General features: G+C 28.6%; 1 protein-coding gene across 6 annotated transcripts; it reads right to left on the bottom strand.

Annotated features, from left to right (window-relative positions):
• Positions 1 to 19: 19 nt before the first annotated feature.
• Positions 20 to 18577, bottom strand: LOC139773244 (ATP-sensitive inward rectifier potassium channel 12). 6 transcript variants are annotated; one of them, XM_071707551.1, is made up of 11 exons: positions 17951 to 18576; positions 16908 to 17189; positions 10512 to 10626; positions 9825 to 10057; positions 9276 to 9549; positions 9007 to 9199; positions 8685 to 8906; positions 8219 to 8457; positions 7682 to 7923; positions 7298 to 7475; positions 20 to 87 (listed from the first exon to the last, which is right to left on the bottom strand). In XM_071707551.1, the coding sequence occupies exons 1-10, from the start codon at positions 18016 to 18018 to the stop codon at positions 7298 to 7300; spliced, it is 2046 nt and encodes a 681-aa protein (XP_071563652.1). In that variant the 5' UTR covers positions 18019 to 18576; the 3' UTR covers positions 20 to 87. The 6 variants fall into 6 exon arrangements, with proteins under 6 accessions (XP_071563652.1, XP_071563651.1, XP_071563654.1 ...); XM_071707550.1 differs by lacking the exon at positions 20 to 87 and adding an exon at positions 4772 to 6217; XM_071707553.1 differs by lacking the exon at positions 20 to 87 and adding an exon at positions 12325 to 14865 and having other exon boundaries at positions 7118 to 7475; positions 16908 to 17211; positions 17951 to 18577.
• Between the last annotated feature and the right edge of the window lie 977 nt (positions 18578 to 19554).

The raw sequence follows: 19554 nt of genomic DNA, 5'->3' as shown, positions 1-19554 counted from the left end.
TTCTTTCTTCTCTTTTAGATTTGTTAAGATCTATTCTTACGATAATCATCTCATTTTGATCCTTCTGATCGTTTCTTCAATTTTAATCTGTATGGATTGATTGTTCTCTTTATTATTTACTTCTTTTTTTGTTATTAATTGAAATGCACTGATTTTGATTTGATCTTTGAGATGAAATGCCAATTATTCAGCATCGCTCGATCTTCTTAGGCTTTGGACTCTTATCGTCCCTGGGTAAATAAGAAGTTGCATTTGACAATTGAGTATTATTTATCACATTACGCTAATTGACAAGCAGCTTGTTACACACGATTAGCATATATGTTACGTAAGTCCGAATAAGCGAAAGAAGCATTTTCTTCTCGCTATTATAAAACTGTAGATATTACGATCAATAAATTTGTCAATATGATGCGTCTTCAATATTTGATTGAAAATTTTTATTCGTAAAAGAGGCAATCAATTAACAATTATTGGAATTATTTTGCGCCGCCAACGAAACGACATGAAATCTTTAAAATTGATGATTTTACTTGCGCGTAAATTTTAACACATTTAAGATAGTTTTGCAAACCAAAAACTGCATAATATTGCGTTTAAATAATTATCTTCAAAATATTATAAATCTATATTTATAGGAGATTATGTGTTATAAATTTTTTTTGGAACTTTCTAAATGTAGAAATGCTGTCAATTTAGTCGTACTAGCGACTAAAATTTCTCTAATAGAATTCTCTCAAGAATTGTGAATTATCTTCAAATAAATAAAACATAGACTATAGCTCATAGAGCAAATTTTAAAAAATATATATATTTGAACTTAATTTATATTTAATTTATTATTAGACGTTTAAAATATATATTTATATATATTATTCTAATATTTTTTCCTCTTATTGTCACTATATTTATAATTTTCTATCTATAACAGTTGATTAATATATTTTATACATAATAGATACATAATATATTTTTTTAAATTAAAATTATTTTAATAACATAAAATTATATTAAATTAAAATATTAGTGAGTAATTGCGTTGTAATTTCGTTCCTTTCCACGTATTTCCTATGAAGAGTAAAATGGCATACCTTCAAAAGTAATGGTAGTTTTTCCGCGCTTTTCCAACTCACATCGAGCGCACGTACGCGCGTCACGGTTACGACTGTTTTAAATTCACCCATGTTCGTTCGCTCTCTCGAGTCACATGAGATCTCGCCATAGCGTTTATCTCTTTATAACGCGCAGGCGGTGGTAGTACGCACGCCTTAGTCACCGTACATGCATAAAGCCCATATTAAACAATCTAGTATAAAAAGGGGGCAAATATATTTGGGTGCAAAATTGTTACTACGCAAATTATTATATTTGATACTTTTTTTGCATTTACATTTATAAAGTTCTATATAGATTTATAAATATACTAGGCAATTTATTAAATGTAAAAACTATAATATAAGAAATAAGTATAAAATACTTTTATAAAGTTACGTGAAAAATTATCAGAATATCTGCTTATATTTTATTTACAACTGTAAAGACATTAAATTACAAATATAGAATTATAATTCTGTGTTAGAAAATTTAAAAGGATTTGAATAAGCTTGATATGTTATATTATCATACGCACTTATAAGATGTATTTGCTATTTCTGTGAGCATAGATAATAAAGCATATAAGCCACGCATATGTTACGTATCGTAATATTAATTGTTTCTAATATTGTTTCTACATTAATATATTCACATATTATTATGTAATTAAAATATGATGTGTCTATAATTAGTATTACTGTTTATTAATACATCTATGTTAATAATTATCTCCATCTATATTATAAGTCTAATATTATAATTGCAATTTATAACACATACACGCATAAAATTTAAAAAAAATTCTAATGTTAAATCTCACAGAGTATATAAAATGGACTTAATATCATGAACCTAATACGGCGTGACGGCACTTCTCCGCTTTCCGCACGCTTCCTGCCGCGCCGGAAACCCAACGGGCACGCGAGGACATATGAAAGCCTCTATTAACCCTATATAGATATTTGCGGATCCATAAATCCTCTGCGCTTGCGTGTCGAATCAACTTCGAATTTCGAACGCGAGATTAAACGAATCCCGAGCGCTAATTTCTAATAAAAAAATTTCTTTAACTGATACGCAGTAAATTTTTCTCATATTATTCATAGATATTAGATTTTTTTCTTATTAATTTAAATTTTTCTGATAAAAATTATTTTCTGCCTTATCTTTGAAAGATAACAATTGATTTCGAATCTTTGGAAACAACGATTGTTTTCCGAAAAATACGAATAAAGTTACAGATTCTTAAATATTTTGACGTAAAGTATGAAAATATTTTATCCGCGACGTTGATTTGAAATTTATTTACAATATAATTAATAATAATATATGAAATTCTTTACAAATATATAATTCTCAAATTTTTAATACAATAGGGTTTATTTAAATAAAAAATCCAAAATAATATCCCCACACAGAATCATTATTATAACAAAAATCTTTAAGGGGAATTCTCAAATGTCATTGTAAATAAGAATCAAGAAAGACTGTGTATTATTCTAATCAGAATAATATCTCTAGAGCTCTAAAAATATTATTTTACATTCCACTTCACCTTGTACGCTCCTCGGTTTAGAACATTCTGTTTACATTCTCATTTACGTATCTCCACAAATTGCGCATGCTTATAACGATTCACCTCCAAATTGAATTACCAAACACTTTTCCTCTTTCATCTTTCGGAGTTTTGACGTTTTCTAGAGAATCCTTATGCATCACTGTGAAAATGCTAGATATCACGTTCGCGTTTACATGGATATTTCACGACGAGAAAATACGTATAACATCGATGACGAAGCGTTTCGCGAAACTGCGAGCTAACTCACATTGACAAAAAGATGCATCAACAGGCTTTTTGAGTGACGTCAGACCGTCCACAGCCGTTTCATCTGCCCCCCCCTCCCATTTCTTTTTCTCTCTTATTTCATCTTATCCCTCTCTTTCTTGCCACCTCCTACTAGCTTACGAGATCGAGAATCGACGCGAAAGTTCCGCATCTTCACGGTCGAATCCGTGATATCATCTGCGTCTTCTTCACAGTATCTCAGGGCTACATTTACACATGCTCGAAACATGTGCGAAATATGTGCATTCTTCATACTTATTTCGTGATTCTTCTCGATCTTTTTATCAAAGTTTGAATCGTCGACTTTAATGTGCTCTGTATAATTGATTATAATTCTGTATAATTTGTGTATCAGTGTACATAATAATGAGGTATGATAGTATATGTAGGTCAGATTCCCATAATTTTATATTGTATGAAACTAGTTCACAAAACTATTTTAAACGTTAGAAATGACAGTCTAAAATGTTACTGTACTGTACTGATTAATTATTCTCTAATTGTTGATAATAAACAGCAATTTGGACATAAACATTCATGTAAACATAAAATCAAAATTAGCACAGTCAATATATTTAATATTATTATAATTCAATATATTACACATGCTCAACGAAGTTAAATTAGATTAGACTATGTTAAGTAGATAAATTATATGAGTAGTAGATAATTTATATAGCTTTTTAAATTCATATTTGAATTCAGTATAGCTTTAAGAAAAGTGTAACAGGATAACTCTAACTTTATATACTTTTATACAAAAATCTTATATCTTCAATTTTTTATTCAATTTATACTTTTTATATATTTCATAATGCTCACAATTTAAAGATTAAAACTTCGTATTCCATAACTTTTGCATTTCTTTTGTTAGAAAGACATTAAATTGCGCTATCAAAGTTATTGGAATCGTATCTGATTTGAGATACATAGTATATATATTTGATTGAACGGTTTAAATTACCGACTTTTTACATTATTATTAACCATGACTCCAATTGAATCTAATTACGTACGTATGTACGTGTCTATGCTAACATAGTTATTTGTGAAGTTTATCGACTCGCCGAGATAAACGTAGAGCTTGACTATTAATCTTTTAGATCTCTCATAGCATAAAATGTAATTGATTACAGTATTAGACATATAAAATATTATTATATTTATATGCGTGTGTAATATTTGAAATATAAATATATATATACAGTAATTATACATATATTTTTTATTTAATTATTAAAAAGTATATGCGTGCACATTGAGATATTTTAAAATAAAAAACATTGAAGAAAGTTAGAAAAAAGTCGATAAATTCCACAATTTTTAGTTGAAGTAAATTAATATCATACGACATACGTGAACATAAGATACGGTTTGAAGAAGGTTACGAGAGTAACATAGCGTTCCGACAATGGCCGTCGTCTAGGATGACAGTTGTCACGTTAAGAATGGAAAAAGCGTATCACCTTGCAAATGGCAAATTGCGGACGGTCCGTTTGTCCTCGGTCTGATATGTAGATTATTCAGCATGCACCGCGAATCATGATTCGCGGATTTATTTATACTTCGCGAAAATCTGTCATGATGTGCATTCAATTTTACAAATCAAAAGTGATCAAATAGTAAAGTTATATTGCATTATACATTTTTTAATTTAACTTTAAACTCAACATTGAAAAATATATATGTACCTATGTTATATATATTTTTTTATGCAAATGATTATCAAGTCACATATGATATTATAGAGACAGTTCATAATGTAAAATCCTAGAATCCTAGAATATCATGCATATATAGAAATACATAAAAACGAGTTACACAAGAAAGTAAATCAATATTAATTTTATATAAGTATACGTGTAAAGTATAAAAATCAGTAGACACATAAATACAAATTGCCTGCTGTATTAAATAAAGGGAATATTGAGCTCATCGATGGTTAGCGTATTTTTGTTATTACTCTGTAAATCCATTCTCTCAGTCACGCAAAGTCCACTATGAATTGATATATTTTTACGTTCAGAGACGCTTAAAATGAGCCGAATTTATCGGTGAAGGTTATCAAATAATTATCCTAACTAGGGCACAAAAACGTCATGCATTCATGCGACTTAAGTTCTTCTAACTATGCAGCATCCGGGCTTTAACGATTAAAGACTGACCAAGTAAAGTGTTCTCTGTCCTTGTATTCAATGTAATGTTTCATGATCCATATAATCAATTGTTATCCAAATCATAATATAACAATCTTCATACACCAATTTAGACAATTTAGATTGTGAATTGTCCTGAATGATCAAAATTAAATATATTTAAATAAAAAAGTTTGAAAAAAATTTTGGTATCTATTTTAACTTTTAGAAAATATTACATATTTGGTATTGTTATAAAATACTTCTTGAATTTATGGTATAATGCTATATTATAAATTAAAATTATATAATTTTCAGACTTATAAAATGCCTATAATTTTTTAGAAATGTCATAATTACCTACATAACAATCATTGCTATCTCTAAGACTATTAATAAAATTCTTGTTGATTTTCGAACGCATTGTAAATATAAAAAAAAATACGCACAATCAAATTTAGAGTGAATAAGTTTAGAATAATGCAAAATTAATCAAAAATAAATTTTTTCGATTATGTGCCTTCTATAACATAAGAAGAGCTGGTCGAAGTTGGCTAGGTGAAGAATTAATGATGAGAGTCATAGAAGAGGGATGAATTTAATGCCGGGAAGTGCCCTCATTATTGCACCAGTCAATCTCTTAATCTTGTCTCGCGCGCTTAACACGTTCGTCACGTGTGTCACATATGACACCACGAACATTACATAAACGACAGCGGTGTTTCTTGACACTAATTTTTTTGCGTGTACATCCAAATTAATTATTTAATTAATTTTCTGACTGACAATGAGAAAGAAGTATTGCTCTTTCTGTTTGTCCACTTTTCGCTAAAGTAAAATTAATAAATTGTAATTTCACTAAAATACGTCCGTAATGAACGAATTTAGAGAGAAAATTTCTCCCCTTCTTATCACAATATTTTATAATATTACAACATTATCATCTTATTCTATTTTTTGTATTTTTTTATTTTTAATATAACTCCATTTTATATACTTGAATTAAAAATATTATTCTTTACTTACACACATACGCATATACGCGCGCGCGCACACACATATAATACTACTACTCAATGTCTCTTTGAATTTAGCTAACGCGACTAAATTTCTCTCATTGTCAGTGCGCAATAGCTTCAGTCTAAAAAAATTTGTTCACTTGTATTTGAAAAATACTTTAAGTAGTAACAATTATTATTAATTTACTCTGTATATATGTAAAAATGTATACGCATACAAATATGACATACACAAGCGCCGGCGTGTATAAAGTGAGGTAATAACACTGTCTATTTCAAACTTCTTCTTCTTTATTGTCAATAATGTAAAAAAGTGTTGCTTTAAGATATGTTGAAATTCAAACTCCGACTGTTATAAGAATATATTAAAGAATAACATTACTTTTAATTTACATTTTATACTTTCTAGGGACAATTATGCGTGCGAATTTTTATTAACGTGAAAGTATGAACGGTTAAGTAACATATAATTTAATATATAGAACACAAAACAAAATAATAATAAACAATAAAATTTAATGACTGTATGTGACATAGTGAGTGAAAACCGGTTGCTACGCCGCGAAGGCCACTGACGATACATGATATGATAATTACTCTATATACATATAATAATTACATATTAAATAATGACATTCATGATAATGCTTGTGTTTATAATTAAAATATCAAACGACTGAATAGAAAATCCAGCAGAGGCTATCGGTGGTCTATCATAGCAAGGAATGATGTGCTAACTAAATGGACAGAAGTATAAGAATATTACGAATATACAATGTAGCAATATTGTTTGAAGAACTTACCGTTCAGAATAATTAAATATATGACTTTCGTACAATGATTATCTACTTCATTAATAGTGACGTATACAAAAATATCAAACAAAGATTTTATTAATCACTAGGAATGAGGAGGAGTCGCATGTTTGTCTCTCTCACTCTTTCTCTTTCACACACACAATGCATTTTTCTAAATATTTGCGATTGTCATATTAAATGTTTCATTTTATACACCTGTATATGTATATTTGTATATTCATTTATTTTATACGTATTTAACTGTATAATTGTATTTTAATCTTTGTCTAGAATACATTCATTCTTTAATTTATTTCTATATACGTATAATTATACACCATCTGTGTATACGGTGTATGTAGATTCCATGTATTATGAGCAGAGCTTAATTCTTGTAACACTTACCTATGTTTGCTCGGTTAAAGATATATTTTGGGAATTATTAGGATCAGTTATTAATGCTTCCTCGTTGATAATAAAATTTGTCTTCTCGGAAATGTCCTTGATCTTGTGATCATCGCTGGACACACTGGACTTTCTGGACATAACGGGATACTCTGAAGAATTCGCAGTATTCCTCTGTCTGTTTTAGAAAATTTAAATTGAATTAAATCGTCCGTTGGAACGATTAAATTCAATAATCGTCCATTAGGCGCAAAATGTTTAAATTAAATGAATAACACAAAATATTCCAAGAAAATATTTTTTAGCATATACATATATACATACAATATACACAGTATACACATATACATATACAAAATTGAATATATACAATTTTTCGCCTACCTAATATCTGAATTACTTCTGCAAGGTGAGCTCTTTAAATCGCTTTCTTGAGCTTCCTTCACAACAGATTTAGTTTTCAATCTCACTTCTTCGTTTCTTCTCAAATATAACTTTGTCTTTAATCCATTTCTATCTTCCTTCTCATTCCTGCTTTTCTTTAAGGATGCGTTAATATTCTCCAAAGCACGATCATAATCCTCTTGATCCTTTGAAGTCTTGATATCATGTTCCTCCGTTGTCACCTAAATATTAAAAAATATCATTTATATATAACTTGTATTGTTACAATGTTATTATTATAATTGTATATTTGCAAAGATAAGAGATTTATAATAATACTATAATTATCATCTGTCTGCACAATAAGTTCTAGCTAACTTGGTAGCAGTATCTATTTGTCTCATAAAAGAGACCCTGATTCTTAAAACATTGGAAAGAAATCTCTTCACTAATAATTTATTACAAAATGGCATATAACTGGAATAGTAAAACATCCTGCACATATCATCTATTTACATAATTTTAACTGATCATCACCTCATTTTGTACGGAAGAAGAAGACAGTGATATGTCAGGATGCATATTGATGCTATCTTGTCTGACAGAATCTTCTGATCTAGTGATTATCACCGGTATCGGATTTAGAGGAGTCGTTGACATCATCATTGGCATTTGCATATGTAACTCGCCAGTTGAAGATCTCAGACTTGACGCAGAAGACATCGTTAAGGAACTGCTACTATAGGTTTCGCGAAATGTATTTGAGCTAAGACGTTCTACAAAATACATTGTCAATTAATGATAACTAGTAATTAACAAGATTAATTCGCAATATTTAAAAAAAATATTATGAAAAAAGGTAACGTAAAATATATATGCATGTAGAAACACAATACAAGAAGTAGAGAAAAAGTATAAAATGTTAAAAATAAAAATAAAGATAAAAGGAGGAGAAATTATGAGTATAATTTATTAAAATATATGAAAAATAATAAATTTTTACCAGTTTTTGAGCGATGCATCGCCCGAATGCGATCGAGGTCAGCGGCAGAGCAAAGTGGGGTATCCACCTCGTAAGTGTTGTTGAAAAGAGAATAATTTACTTCATATTCACCAGTCTCCTTGCGGAAGGTAATGATCGGCTGGAATCGGTGACCCCATAAAATCTCCGACGGCAAGTACGAGCTTCTCGCTTGCGTTGTCATGCCGGTGGATTCAATTACTCCTATCAGTAATTAATAACAATTATTATTATTATTATTATATTAAGCTGAGAATTTCAAATTTCGTTCCAAACTGTCAACAAGACATGACAACATCCTTGCCTTCTAATATCACGACAATTTCGAATCGTTCTCGCAACATATCGCTGGCCGATACCTTGTACAGTGGCGAGTACCGGTCGATTTTATGAACGATCGTTGTAGGCCAGATGAAGAAAATCTTATCCTCCTCTCCATCGTCTCCCACTTTTAATTCCGTTTGGAAAAATGGCAGCAATTCACCTTCCTTAGTAACCTGAAATATATAAAAATAACTGCGATCAAACATGCCATTTATTTCTTCTTTATACACAATAGAGATATACAATTACCTTTCTTTTGATCATCTGAGCACGCACGTGAGCCTCGATGATATGGCTCTTGCGCATATCACCGACGCGAAACATAAGGCAGAGTTGACCGTCTCGTTGGCAAATGACAGCATTACGCGAAAAGAGTAGGGTCTGCGTGCGCTTTTTAGGACGTGACAGTTTGGCGAAGACGATGCCAACCATGAACGCTTGCAGGATCACTCCAGTCATCGATTGAATACATAATGTGAAAATTGCCTCTGGGCATTCGTCCGTCGTATGCTTCGCTCCATATCTACATCATTTATATCTTAATAAAAAATAATGCGCGGACGTAGTTACGAATTATTACATTATAAGAAACGGAAAGATTGAAAAAAACGAGAAGACAAGAAGAAAGAGATTGAAATCGTAATGATTATGACGAAGAAGAGAAAACAAAAGAGAAAAAGAAAAACAATATAATAGTAATATCTAGTTATAATGATATAGTAATCACACTAATGCAATAACATAGCAAATTATTATAATGATATTAAGATATATGATGATGTAAAAGTAATTATTTACCCGATTGTGTGTTGCGTTTCGACGGAGAACAGGAAGCAGCTCGCGAAGCTACGTATATCCACGACGCAGGGGGTGAAAGTCTGATTATTATAATTCTGAGGGTCAAGATCGCCATGACTATACGCGATCAGCCACCATATAAGCGCGAACCCTAGCCAAGATAACAAAAAGTTCATAGAGAACACCAAGAGCGTCCATCGCCATTGTGCATCAACCAATGTTGTGAAAATGTCCTGCAAATGAATCAGTTAACTGTACAATTCTTGTTATGATAAATACAACAAAATAGCGTATATCTATGAAATTAGAGAATATATATGATAGTTATTAAAAACAATAAAAATGGAAAATAAATAAGAAATTTTTAATTTATTTGATTTGTTACATCTTATTAATATAATATATTTAAAATAATAGACCATTTCGGGTATTATCGGTTTTGGTTAATTGCAATTATTGTGTTTTCTCAATAAAATTGGTCAATTAATTATTGATTAACCGTGATTAATTGAAATAATCAGTTATACTAGAAATTTACTTATTTCAAATATAAGTTAATAGATAACAAATTTAAGAAAATTATAATATGCTTTGAAACAATGAAAATTATAATATGTTTTATATTACAAATTAAAGCTCGAAATTGTATTTTCTTTTATTAATATCTTTTATGCCAAAAATATTTACCTGAAGATACCGCCGACGTCGTTTGGCGACATTTCCTTGAACGACATTACAGTCACCATGTTTAAAAACAACTCTTTTGCGAACTCTTCTGGTGCTAAATTTGGTTTGGCGATACCTTAAAAGAAAAATGGATTAAATTAATTTATAAACCGCTTTTAATCTTCTATTCGTGCAAATTCGGGCTGTAAATAAACAGATTAATTGTAAATTGTGTCAAAAATAATTGTTAACAATTCTAGAATATAATTTTAGTCAGTGAAACATCAACGGTTTACACGTGTTATTATATAATCTCGTTGTTTTGCGGAGATCTGTAGATCAAAGACTTTAAATATTCAAAGTCTGAGCAATGGATACTCATCGAGAAGTTCCATCTCTTTGAGCACTCAGAAATCTATATTTATTACTATTTGACATAGCTAGAGATAGCTTACTAGCTTTAAAAAATTTAAATAATCTTTTAATTTAAGTAAGTTAATAAGAAATAAAAAAAAAGATTATAATATATAAACTAGAATAAATTCTCACAAAGCAACCGTTCTCCGTAAGTATGTTTGTAAAAATGCAAACAAACTTCAAAGTATGTATGACGTTCGTAAATATTCATGATGCCAAAAGCCGCCGTCGATCTATTTGCGTCATAGGTCAATATGTCAGGGTTGAAAGTTGCGCGAAATCACGCGAATTTAGAACGCCATTGACCAGACCAATGATTATTTCATTTGAAACTAAATGGTAACTGATTCATTCAAGATCTTATTTCAAAATTATATAATCGTGAAATTAATCTCTTCCGATTTTATATCGACCTGAATATACATACGTGTAATATACATATGTAGTATACATATGTAATATATATATATATATATATATATTATGACACGTGAGAAAAAATTGGATAAGATGTAATTCGTGTTTATTTTATGTTTTATTTCTAATAAAAAAGAGACAAGAAGAAAGACCATATAATTAATATTAAATAAATTACTGTAAGTAATTAATATATTACTTAAAGTAAATAAATAATTATTATATAAATTATTACTATAACATAAACTATTGTAAAAATATATGTAATAATTAACAATTGTATATAAATAAAAAATTCACGCATGTATACGAATGCGTGAGTGATGTGCACGAGTGCTTACATACCTACACGTCTGATAATAAAAAAAAATAATAAGAAATAAATTCTCATAAAAAAAATTTGCAATTAGAAACTCGCTTGTCACGATCTTCCAACGGAGTGTCTCTTCTACGCTTATGCTGCTATAAGCTTGTCGTAAATTCCCATAATCGTGAACACTTTCTCGTCTCGATGAAACGTGGGCGATTATTTCGAAACAAGAAATACTTCTCGCATACAATCTTAATGAAATATCCGCCGTTTATAAATTCCACGCTTGTTCGGCTAAAAACGAAAGAATATTGGGAATCATGGCATATAAAATGTTCTTTTTGCACATTTGTATGAAAAGATTATCATTGTAATGTAATATTGTAATCATTGTATCATTGTAATATTTTAGATTATCCGGAAATATTTACTTTATGAAAGTGTTCTTTATAAAAGTGAAATGGAACTTTTAAACGACATTTTATATGCAATGATTAACATTAATAACGTTGTTGAGAAGAAACCGATTTCAAATTAGAAGAATTAAGAGAATTTTTGAGTAAAATAGCATCGAAACATTTTACATGTATAAATATATACAGTTAATGTGACCTAAATGTGTGATTCGCAGTATGTACGAAACAGAGAAGAAAGATAAGAAGAAAAGAGAGGCTTATTGAGAATGATTACTTGAGCAATTCTTCGCGCCATGCCGCTTCGCCGGAAGTCGTCGCTTTGACGACCATCATAGACACTTGTGAGATCGCCCGTCGTAGTCCCGATAACCTGCCTGTCTCACATACATAATACATCTTCTCAGCATCCGACGAATGACGTTCTAAATTCGTCATTTCCATTTTTTGCGATCGGCGCAAGATCGATGAATTTTAATATCCGCCACTCATTTAACTCATTATTCTCTATCCTTTATATCGTAAAAATAAATAATCGATTCATTTATTTGGATAAAATTATTTAGGAGTACAATTGGGAGACAAAAACTTTGCAGAATAATATAACTCACACAAAAACGAAAATATATTTTACTACTAAAATATTATTGTATTACCTATCAGTGTATCTTACAATCCTTTATTTGACAAATTTTTCAATAAATTTTAAACTAAACTTTTATTTCTAGGAAAATGTCAATTTTCGAGTTAACTTGTAACTTATAACTTTTATTACACTCTATCGTTATAAGTTATTGAAAAGCTTGTGGAAACTATTTTGACAGAGACGAATAGATGGTGGAATTGTCCGATTAATTATATTGGAGCATACTTTAACAGATAATTTTAAAATGCAAGCCTTAATTACAGAAATATACATAATGTCAAAAGTTGACAAATAATGTTTTTTTTTTACATTTTTGTCAAAGAAAGACGGATCCTGAATTGTTCAAAGAGAATCTGAATTAAAATTAATGATTATTATTACGACTACAGAAATAATAACTGTTCGTGAGAAACATCTATATCTATATCTATACAAAATGTTTCAAAAAGGTGGTTTCTTCAAACTTTTGCAAACTTCTATTTTCACTAAATTAAAAAATAGTTAATATAAATGTAATAAACGTTCTCAGAGTAAGCAGCGATTTTCTGTTTCGATAATGTAAGTTATCTGACTGCTTCTATTTATCGCTTATGGTATTAAAAAAACAGAGAATTATCAATGAAATTATTTTGTTATTTTATTAATTTAATTTCCTATTAAGAACATTTTATTTGTCATCCTTTTATTTCAATGCAGATTTGATATCTTCGAATTCTGCACTTTTTCAAAAACTCCTGATTTATTTCGAACCGCTTGACAAGCGGTTTCTCTCTACTTATCATTGTAAATCTAAATTGTTTATTGGAAATCAAACTTTTAAAATCCCCACGAAAATTCTAGAGCTACATACTTTGAAGATACATTACTGACATCATATTCGTACACTGAGAAAAAAAGTTGTTAACTAAATACATTTAATTGATTACTTTTAATTTTTAAAATGGTAATCAGTGAACGCATTTAATCAAGTTAACAACTTCTTTTTCTCAGTGTAGTCTTTCGTTTAGGAGAGAGCATATTTTGCAAAGCTATTTCTAAATTATATACTACAAAGCAATAATAATCTGTTAATTTGTTTGTTAAAATAAATAATCTTACGAGTTTCATCAGAAAGACTTATCCAATAGCTAAACATTTAAAAAAAGTTGATGTTGATATTTTAATTTAATAATAACATACGAATTTTCATCTATCCATAAATGTATATTATAAAAATTTATTATGCCTTTTATCCATCTAGCTATATTAATAAATAAAATGTCAGCTATAAAATAACAAATTTACAGTACGTTTTCTGAAATGCCATTGGCAAAATACCTTTACTGAATAATTCGAAAGAATAAAGAGTTACACTCATTGAACGTTGTCATTCGCGTATATAACAATTGTTATCTGAAGAATTCTCTAAACAATATAAACACTAATACTTATATTTGCTGCACTTTTCCTAGCACTAGTCTCAAGATCTTTTACACCTCTTTTAAAACGTAGTTTTTTACATCGAGAACGGAAACAGACTTAGGTCGTTCGTAGTCGCAAACTAATTGTAGATAAAAAAAAACATCACAGAGCCGATAAAACGTTTTGAAAAATGTATGATGTTATTAGACAGTCTGAATATTTTTAGCATAGACACAACGTACAGCAAAGCTATTTCAAGTAAAACATAAATTACATGCCGACCATTTCCTTATAAAAATAACGAGATTTACCATTGACAATAAATTTATATTTTAAATTGCATATCTAATTGATAATCTCGATTGTCTATTGAGATTCTGCTCAATAAATCAAGCACATTTACGTATTAAAGAGTATCATGATAATAATGGATAATCCTTTATCCTTATACTAGAACAGATGCGGATATGTAACTTACATTATCGAAATAGAAAATCGCTGTTTACTTCAAAAGAATTAATTTACAAAGTTATGCTGACTAAATATTTTTTCTTTAATTTAATAAGTTTTAAAGTACTTATTTAAAACATTTTGTGTATTTTCGGTATATAATGTGTATTTCTTTGTATAATTTTACACTAAATTGATTAAACAGATACAAACACGGCTAATCAGGATCGTTCGTTAAAGAATCGAGGCTGGTCGAATACTGCAAATATAATTTCGGTTCTTGGCGGGCCAAAACGGTTTCTCTTTGTCCTTTGGCACGATCTGTGGAATTCGTTGAACCGTCACAAAGAGGGGAATCAATGATGCTAAACACTTTCCATTATAAAAATAATAAATATGGAAGAGTAAAAGAAATATCTAAACATTAAAATGATAATATTAGAATGTTTAATTCAAAATATAACATTATAATTTTAAGGTTTTGAAAGTCTTTTAGTGTTTGAAAAGCATTCAAATATGCAAAACGCAAAATATGCGAAAAATATTTAGAGAGAAAAATGCCTATTACAGAAAATTGAGGGAAAATAACAGATTGAGAGAAAAATTGCGATAAGAAAAATGAAAAAGTTGTTTAAACTAAAAAGACATAGTACTGTTTATAAAGTTTATATCTATATATTATAACTATTTTGCTGTTTTACTAAATATTATTATTTTTCTTGTAAGAAGAGAAGAATGATACTTCTACTAAGAAGAAAGTATGATACTTCATACATTTTTTAATCTAATTATTATTTTTTTATTTAAATATTTACATAAATTTCTTTTTTTTCCACGCATATGCATAATTTTCGCATTTTTTGAACTACTGTTTAATTCTTTTTTAGGAATAGAGATTTATAATATTAAAATGCCTATTTTTTCATTGAGAAGAAGAAAGATTTCTGATAACTGCCAACGACGAAATAGTAACAATGCTCGTTATTTTTAGTCTCGTAAAAGCACGCATTATGCTTCAGATTTTACATCGTCCTATCTATTTTAGTGACGCTGTTGCTAAATATGTAACATCGAGTGTGTGATAAATTTAATAAACATTCTACACATGACAGTATAAAGATACTCAACTTTACAATCCGTCCGGTACTGTCGAAGTTTTAGATATCTTTTTAAATACAACTTTAAATACCTTAATTTTATAATCTTCTTGATAATTATTTTATCCAATTTTCTCGGTTAACCCTGATTATTTTGTTATAAGTATATTTGTTATAAGATTTTTTTGTTTTATACAGTCATTGTATATATTATTACTTTAGGAAATATAGTTAACAACCAAATGCGGTTTAAACTATCATCGTGACGAAGTTCTTTGCGACATTATCGTTCGCGGAAGCGATAAGCTTCTTTCTATCGACAGCTTATGTAATGCATACATATTTGTACAAGGTTACGTTTCTATTGTTTCGAAGAATTGTTTCGAACGGTATTAACATTAAAATTCATAAAAATATAATGTACGTTTAAAAACTAAAAAATCATATTAATATCACGCATAAAAATTAAAGTTTTATGCGTAATATTAATATTTCTTCCAATTCTTGATAGTATTTTATTACTTCTGTATTAGTGTTTCTTGATTGTATACTAATCATAATTAAAAATAGAACATTTACAAAAAATGTTAATTAAAATTATAATATATATGAAATATATTATTTTATCTTCACACAATGTTAAAAATATATAATAATTATTAACATACAGGTAAATTGGTATTATAAAATTAAAAATGTAAAAATTAAATATTATAAATCTGTAATAAACATTAATATTGACAAAATTTTTGTTTTAGATTTAATTAAATTTTTTAAAAATCGCTTCTATTTTTAATAAAATTAATTTTTGTATTAATTATTTACGTTGGTATGAGGTATAGAAAGATTGAGTAGGCATTATTTATTCAGTTTGATGAAAACTATCTATATTCTCTAAGTTTTAAATCATTTTTTAACACAAGTAATTTGCTTATTCACAAATATTTTCAATTATAATAAAATTCTTTTGTACTTACATCAGTCGATGTAAGAAACTATACCAAGGTATCATCATTTATTATTACGCAATCTGTGACTGTTTAACAACGTTTTTTTTTTAGTTCTAAACAATACAATAGTAGTCAGTCAACTAACTAACATTGCTAGTTCCTGTCTGGAAAATTTTCGCGACAAGCAAAAATGAGTTCGAGTTATAATAGCAACTCATTATGGTTGCCACTTTACCATAAATGGAATCTAATACTTTGGTATGCAACAATTCGAATTATTTCATCAGACTCATCTTTAAATGACGGAATTCCTTACCTGTTCAACAGAGGGCCTGATTCTGATCCCTTAAAGCTGATCCTATTGAAGGTTCTTCTTTTAAATGTGCTTAAGATATCCCCTCTCTTTTGATTGACGGTTTCACCTATCTCCTCTGCAGAATCTTCACCGCATAATTTTACCGCAACTGCAGCTGCCGGCATCGACGTGTGCACCAATAATTCGCCTAAAGGCACAGTATGGGGATCTGTGATAGTCGAGGGTTCTTCCTCATGATCCTTGTAGTCCATTTTTTCTTTTCTTGTTACTCTCATTTTAATTCTTTCTTAATCCATTAATATTTCTGGGACATTATTTGATAAAATAATTGATGGAATTAGATTGAATTAAGATTTTAATTAAAATTCGCAATCTTTTTCTTTTTTTAAGAATAATTTAAAACAAAGAGAATAAATGAAGTATTGTTTAATTTCGATTACCTTATTTCTATAAAATCAAAATTTCTTTTATTTAAATGTTATAACATGATTATTTATTAATAATGAAGACATTTTTCTCATTATATCATCAAATAATATTATAATATTTAAAAAATTAAAGAATATAAAAATTATTTTAATTTAATGATTTTAGAGCGTTAAAAAGGATTTTCTTGTCGGAAAATGTGAGACTATATTAATACATTTAAAAATTCTGTAAAATTTTATATTTGTACTTATCTTTTAAGTTAGAATAAAACTACAGTTATGTTTTGCATTAAATTATATTATATATTACAATTATAATAAATATTTAAAATTGTAATATATGTTTAGTATTTAACAAATTTTTATATTATGTTTTATTTTTAATTTTCATATTCAGATAAAAATCTTCTAACAAATCCAACAGACGATTTATTGAGAAACTTGAAATATGGTTTAAAGACCATGTGTCGTTCTTCACATCGCGATTTATTTGACTTCCTTGAATTGATGACGAATGTATTTTACTAATTTCGAAGAATTTCAAATACTCTTTTGAGAAAATATAATATGCAATTTATTCTTATGAACATTCGTGTTTGAATACACTTTACTTACTTTACGGACACTTGTTGCTCATGTATATTTATACATTCACTTAATTTTTCACCGTGCCTTTTTTCCATTCCAAAAACACATTTTATTTTATTCAAATATATCCGAATATTTTATAATATTACTATACTATCACACATCATACACATATAAAAAATATTTAATCGTTTTCAATTTTTATTTTTAGGATTTCATGTTTAGTCTTGATTTTTATGTTAAATTGAAACTTATTTTCTTTTCTCTTTTTTTAACTTAATTTATTTAATGTGATAATTTTTATACAGAATAATTTATTAATTCCTTTTCGCCAAACGATGAGCGATCCTCTCAATCCGATCTCGCCACTATGCATTTTATATTTGCTTCGTCACTCACAAATTCACTTGTTATGTCGTCATTCCACGAAGATAGATATTTAATTATAACTAAGATCCCTTTGAGCACAGCATACAGTATAATCACAAATTGAAATCTACGATAGTATAGCGATAGTAAGAAGTTATTGATCCACAGATTGCTCGGGAATTGGTGGCAGTCATTTTGCGCGTTCGACCGAGGCTCCGCCGAGATTGCGGCAAAGCGCGATCGCAAGAATCGTCAAGCGAAAATAAATCGCGTTAGTGCGCGTGGGCGAACGTGAGCGTGAGTGCGTACAAACGTATGCACGTCATCATGAAAGAGGAACGTGACGTGACGTGTGTGTGACCATGCTGCGCGGGATATAAGATTGCGCCGCGGTTTCATGAACTTTGATTTTTTAGATTCTAGCGCAACAATAAATCCATATCAATTCACAATTTGCAAAGATTCCAATAACTATGGCAACTTGATACGAGAATGGTTTTCGAAAGTATTTTAAGTGATAATCAAAGTCAATGTCGCGCTACAGTTAATTATTTTCGAATTGACAAAAAACGTAATGTAGGATTTAAACATTGAAATTATTACCTAAGTTAATCTAATATTATTACTAATTCAATGTACATTATAGAGTCGTTATGTTTAAAACATCTATATTTAAGATAAATGTTTAAAATATTTTTTAACACTATATATTGTTTTAATATATTTTAAAGAAATGTGAAACATATTTTTTAAGGAAAAAATTTAACACAGATTTTAAGGGAGTAATATTCGTAATTTTTATTCGTATATAACGTTTATTTTTATTTATATAGATAATTATATTGAAAAATTAGAGTAGACAATATTCTTTGCTTCAAGCTGTTCTTAATTTATCTTCCCTTTTTATATTTCTATTCTAAAATATGTTCTTTTTATTTATTTTGATATTTTCTGTGAACTTTGCACCTCCTTCAGTAGAATAATCGCAGAAGACAGGTGTGGTTAATTAGCCCAGGATTAAATTTAAATTGCAAAATAGAGAAAGAGCAACGGAAAGGTTAGTAGTTTCGCAAGAATCTATTTCGGTCTTTGTTTGGAAAGCACTCAAAACTGAACGTTTCTTGTACAAAGAATGTGATATAATAAACTAATAAAAAAACTTATTTTAACTGACATTTAAAAAATAGTATAATTAAATAGAAAAATATTATATATTACAAATTGTATGAAAATTATATTGACCAAGATATACACAATTGGAA

Source organism: Temnothorax nylanderi, unplaced genomic scaffold (genome assembly GCF_030848795.1).
Source record: "Temnothorax nylanderi isolate EJ_2023f unplaced genomic scaffold, tnyl_v1.0 TNYL_tig0059_pilon, whole genome shotgun sequence".
In the NCBI taxonomy this organism is placed as follows: domain Eukaryota; kingdom Metazoa; phylum Arthropoda; class Insecta; order Hymenoptera; family Formicidae; genus Temnothorax; species Temnothorax nylanderi.
The sequence above is the reverse complement of the archived record's forward strand: the minus strand, read 5'-3'. Positions and strand labels throughout refer to the sequence as shown.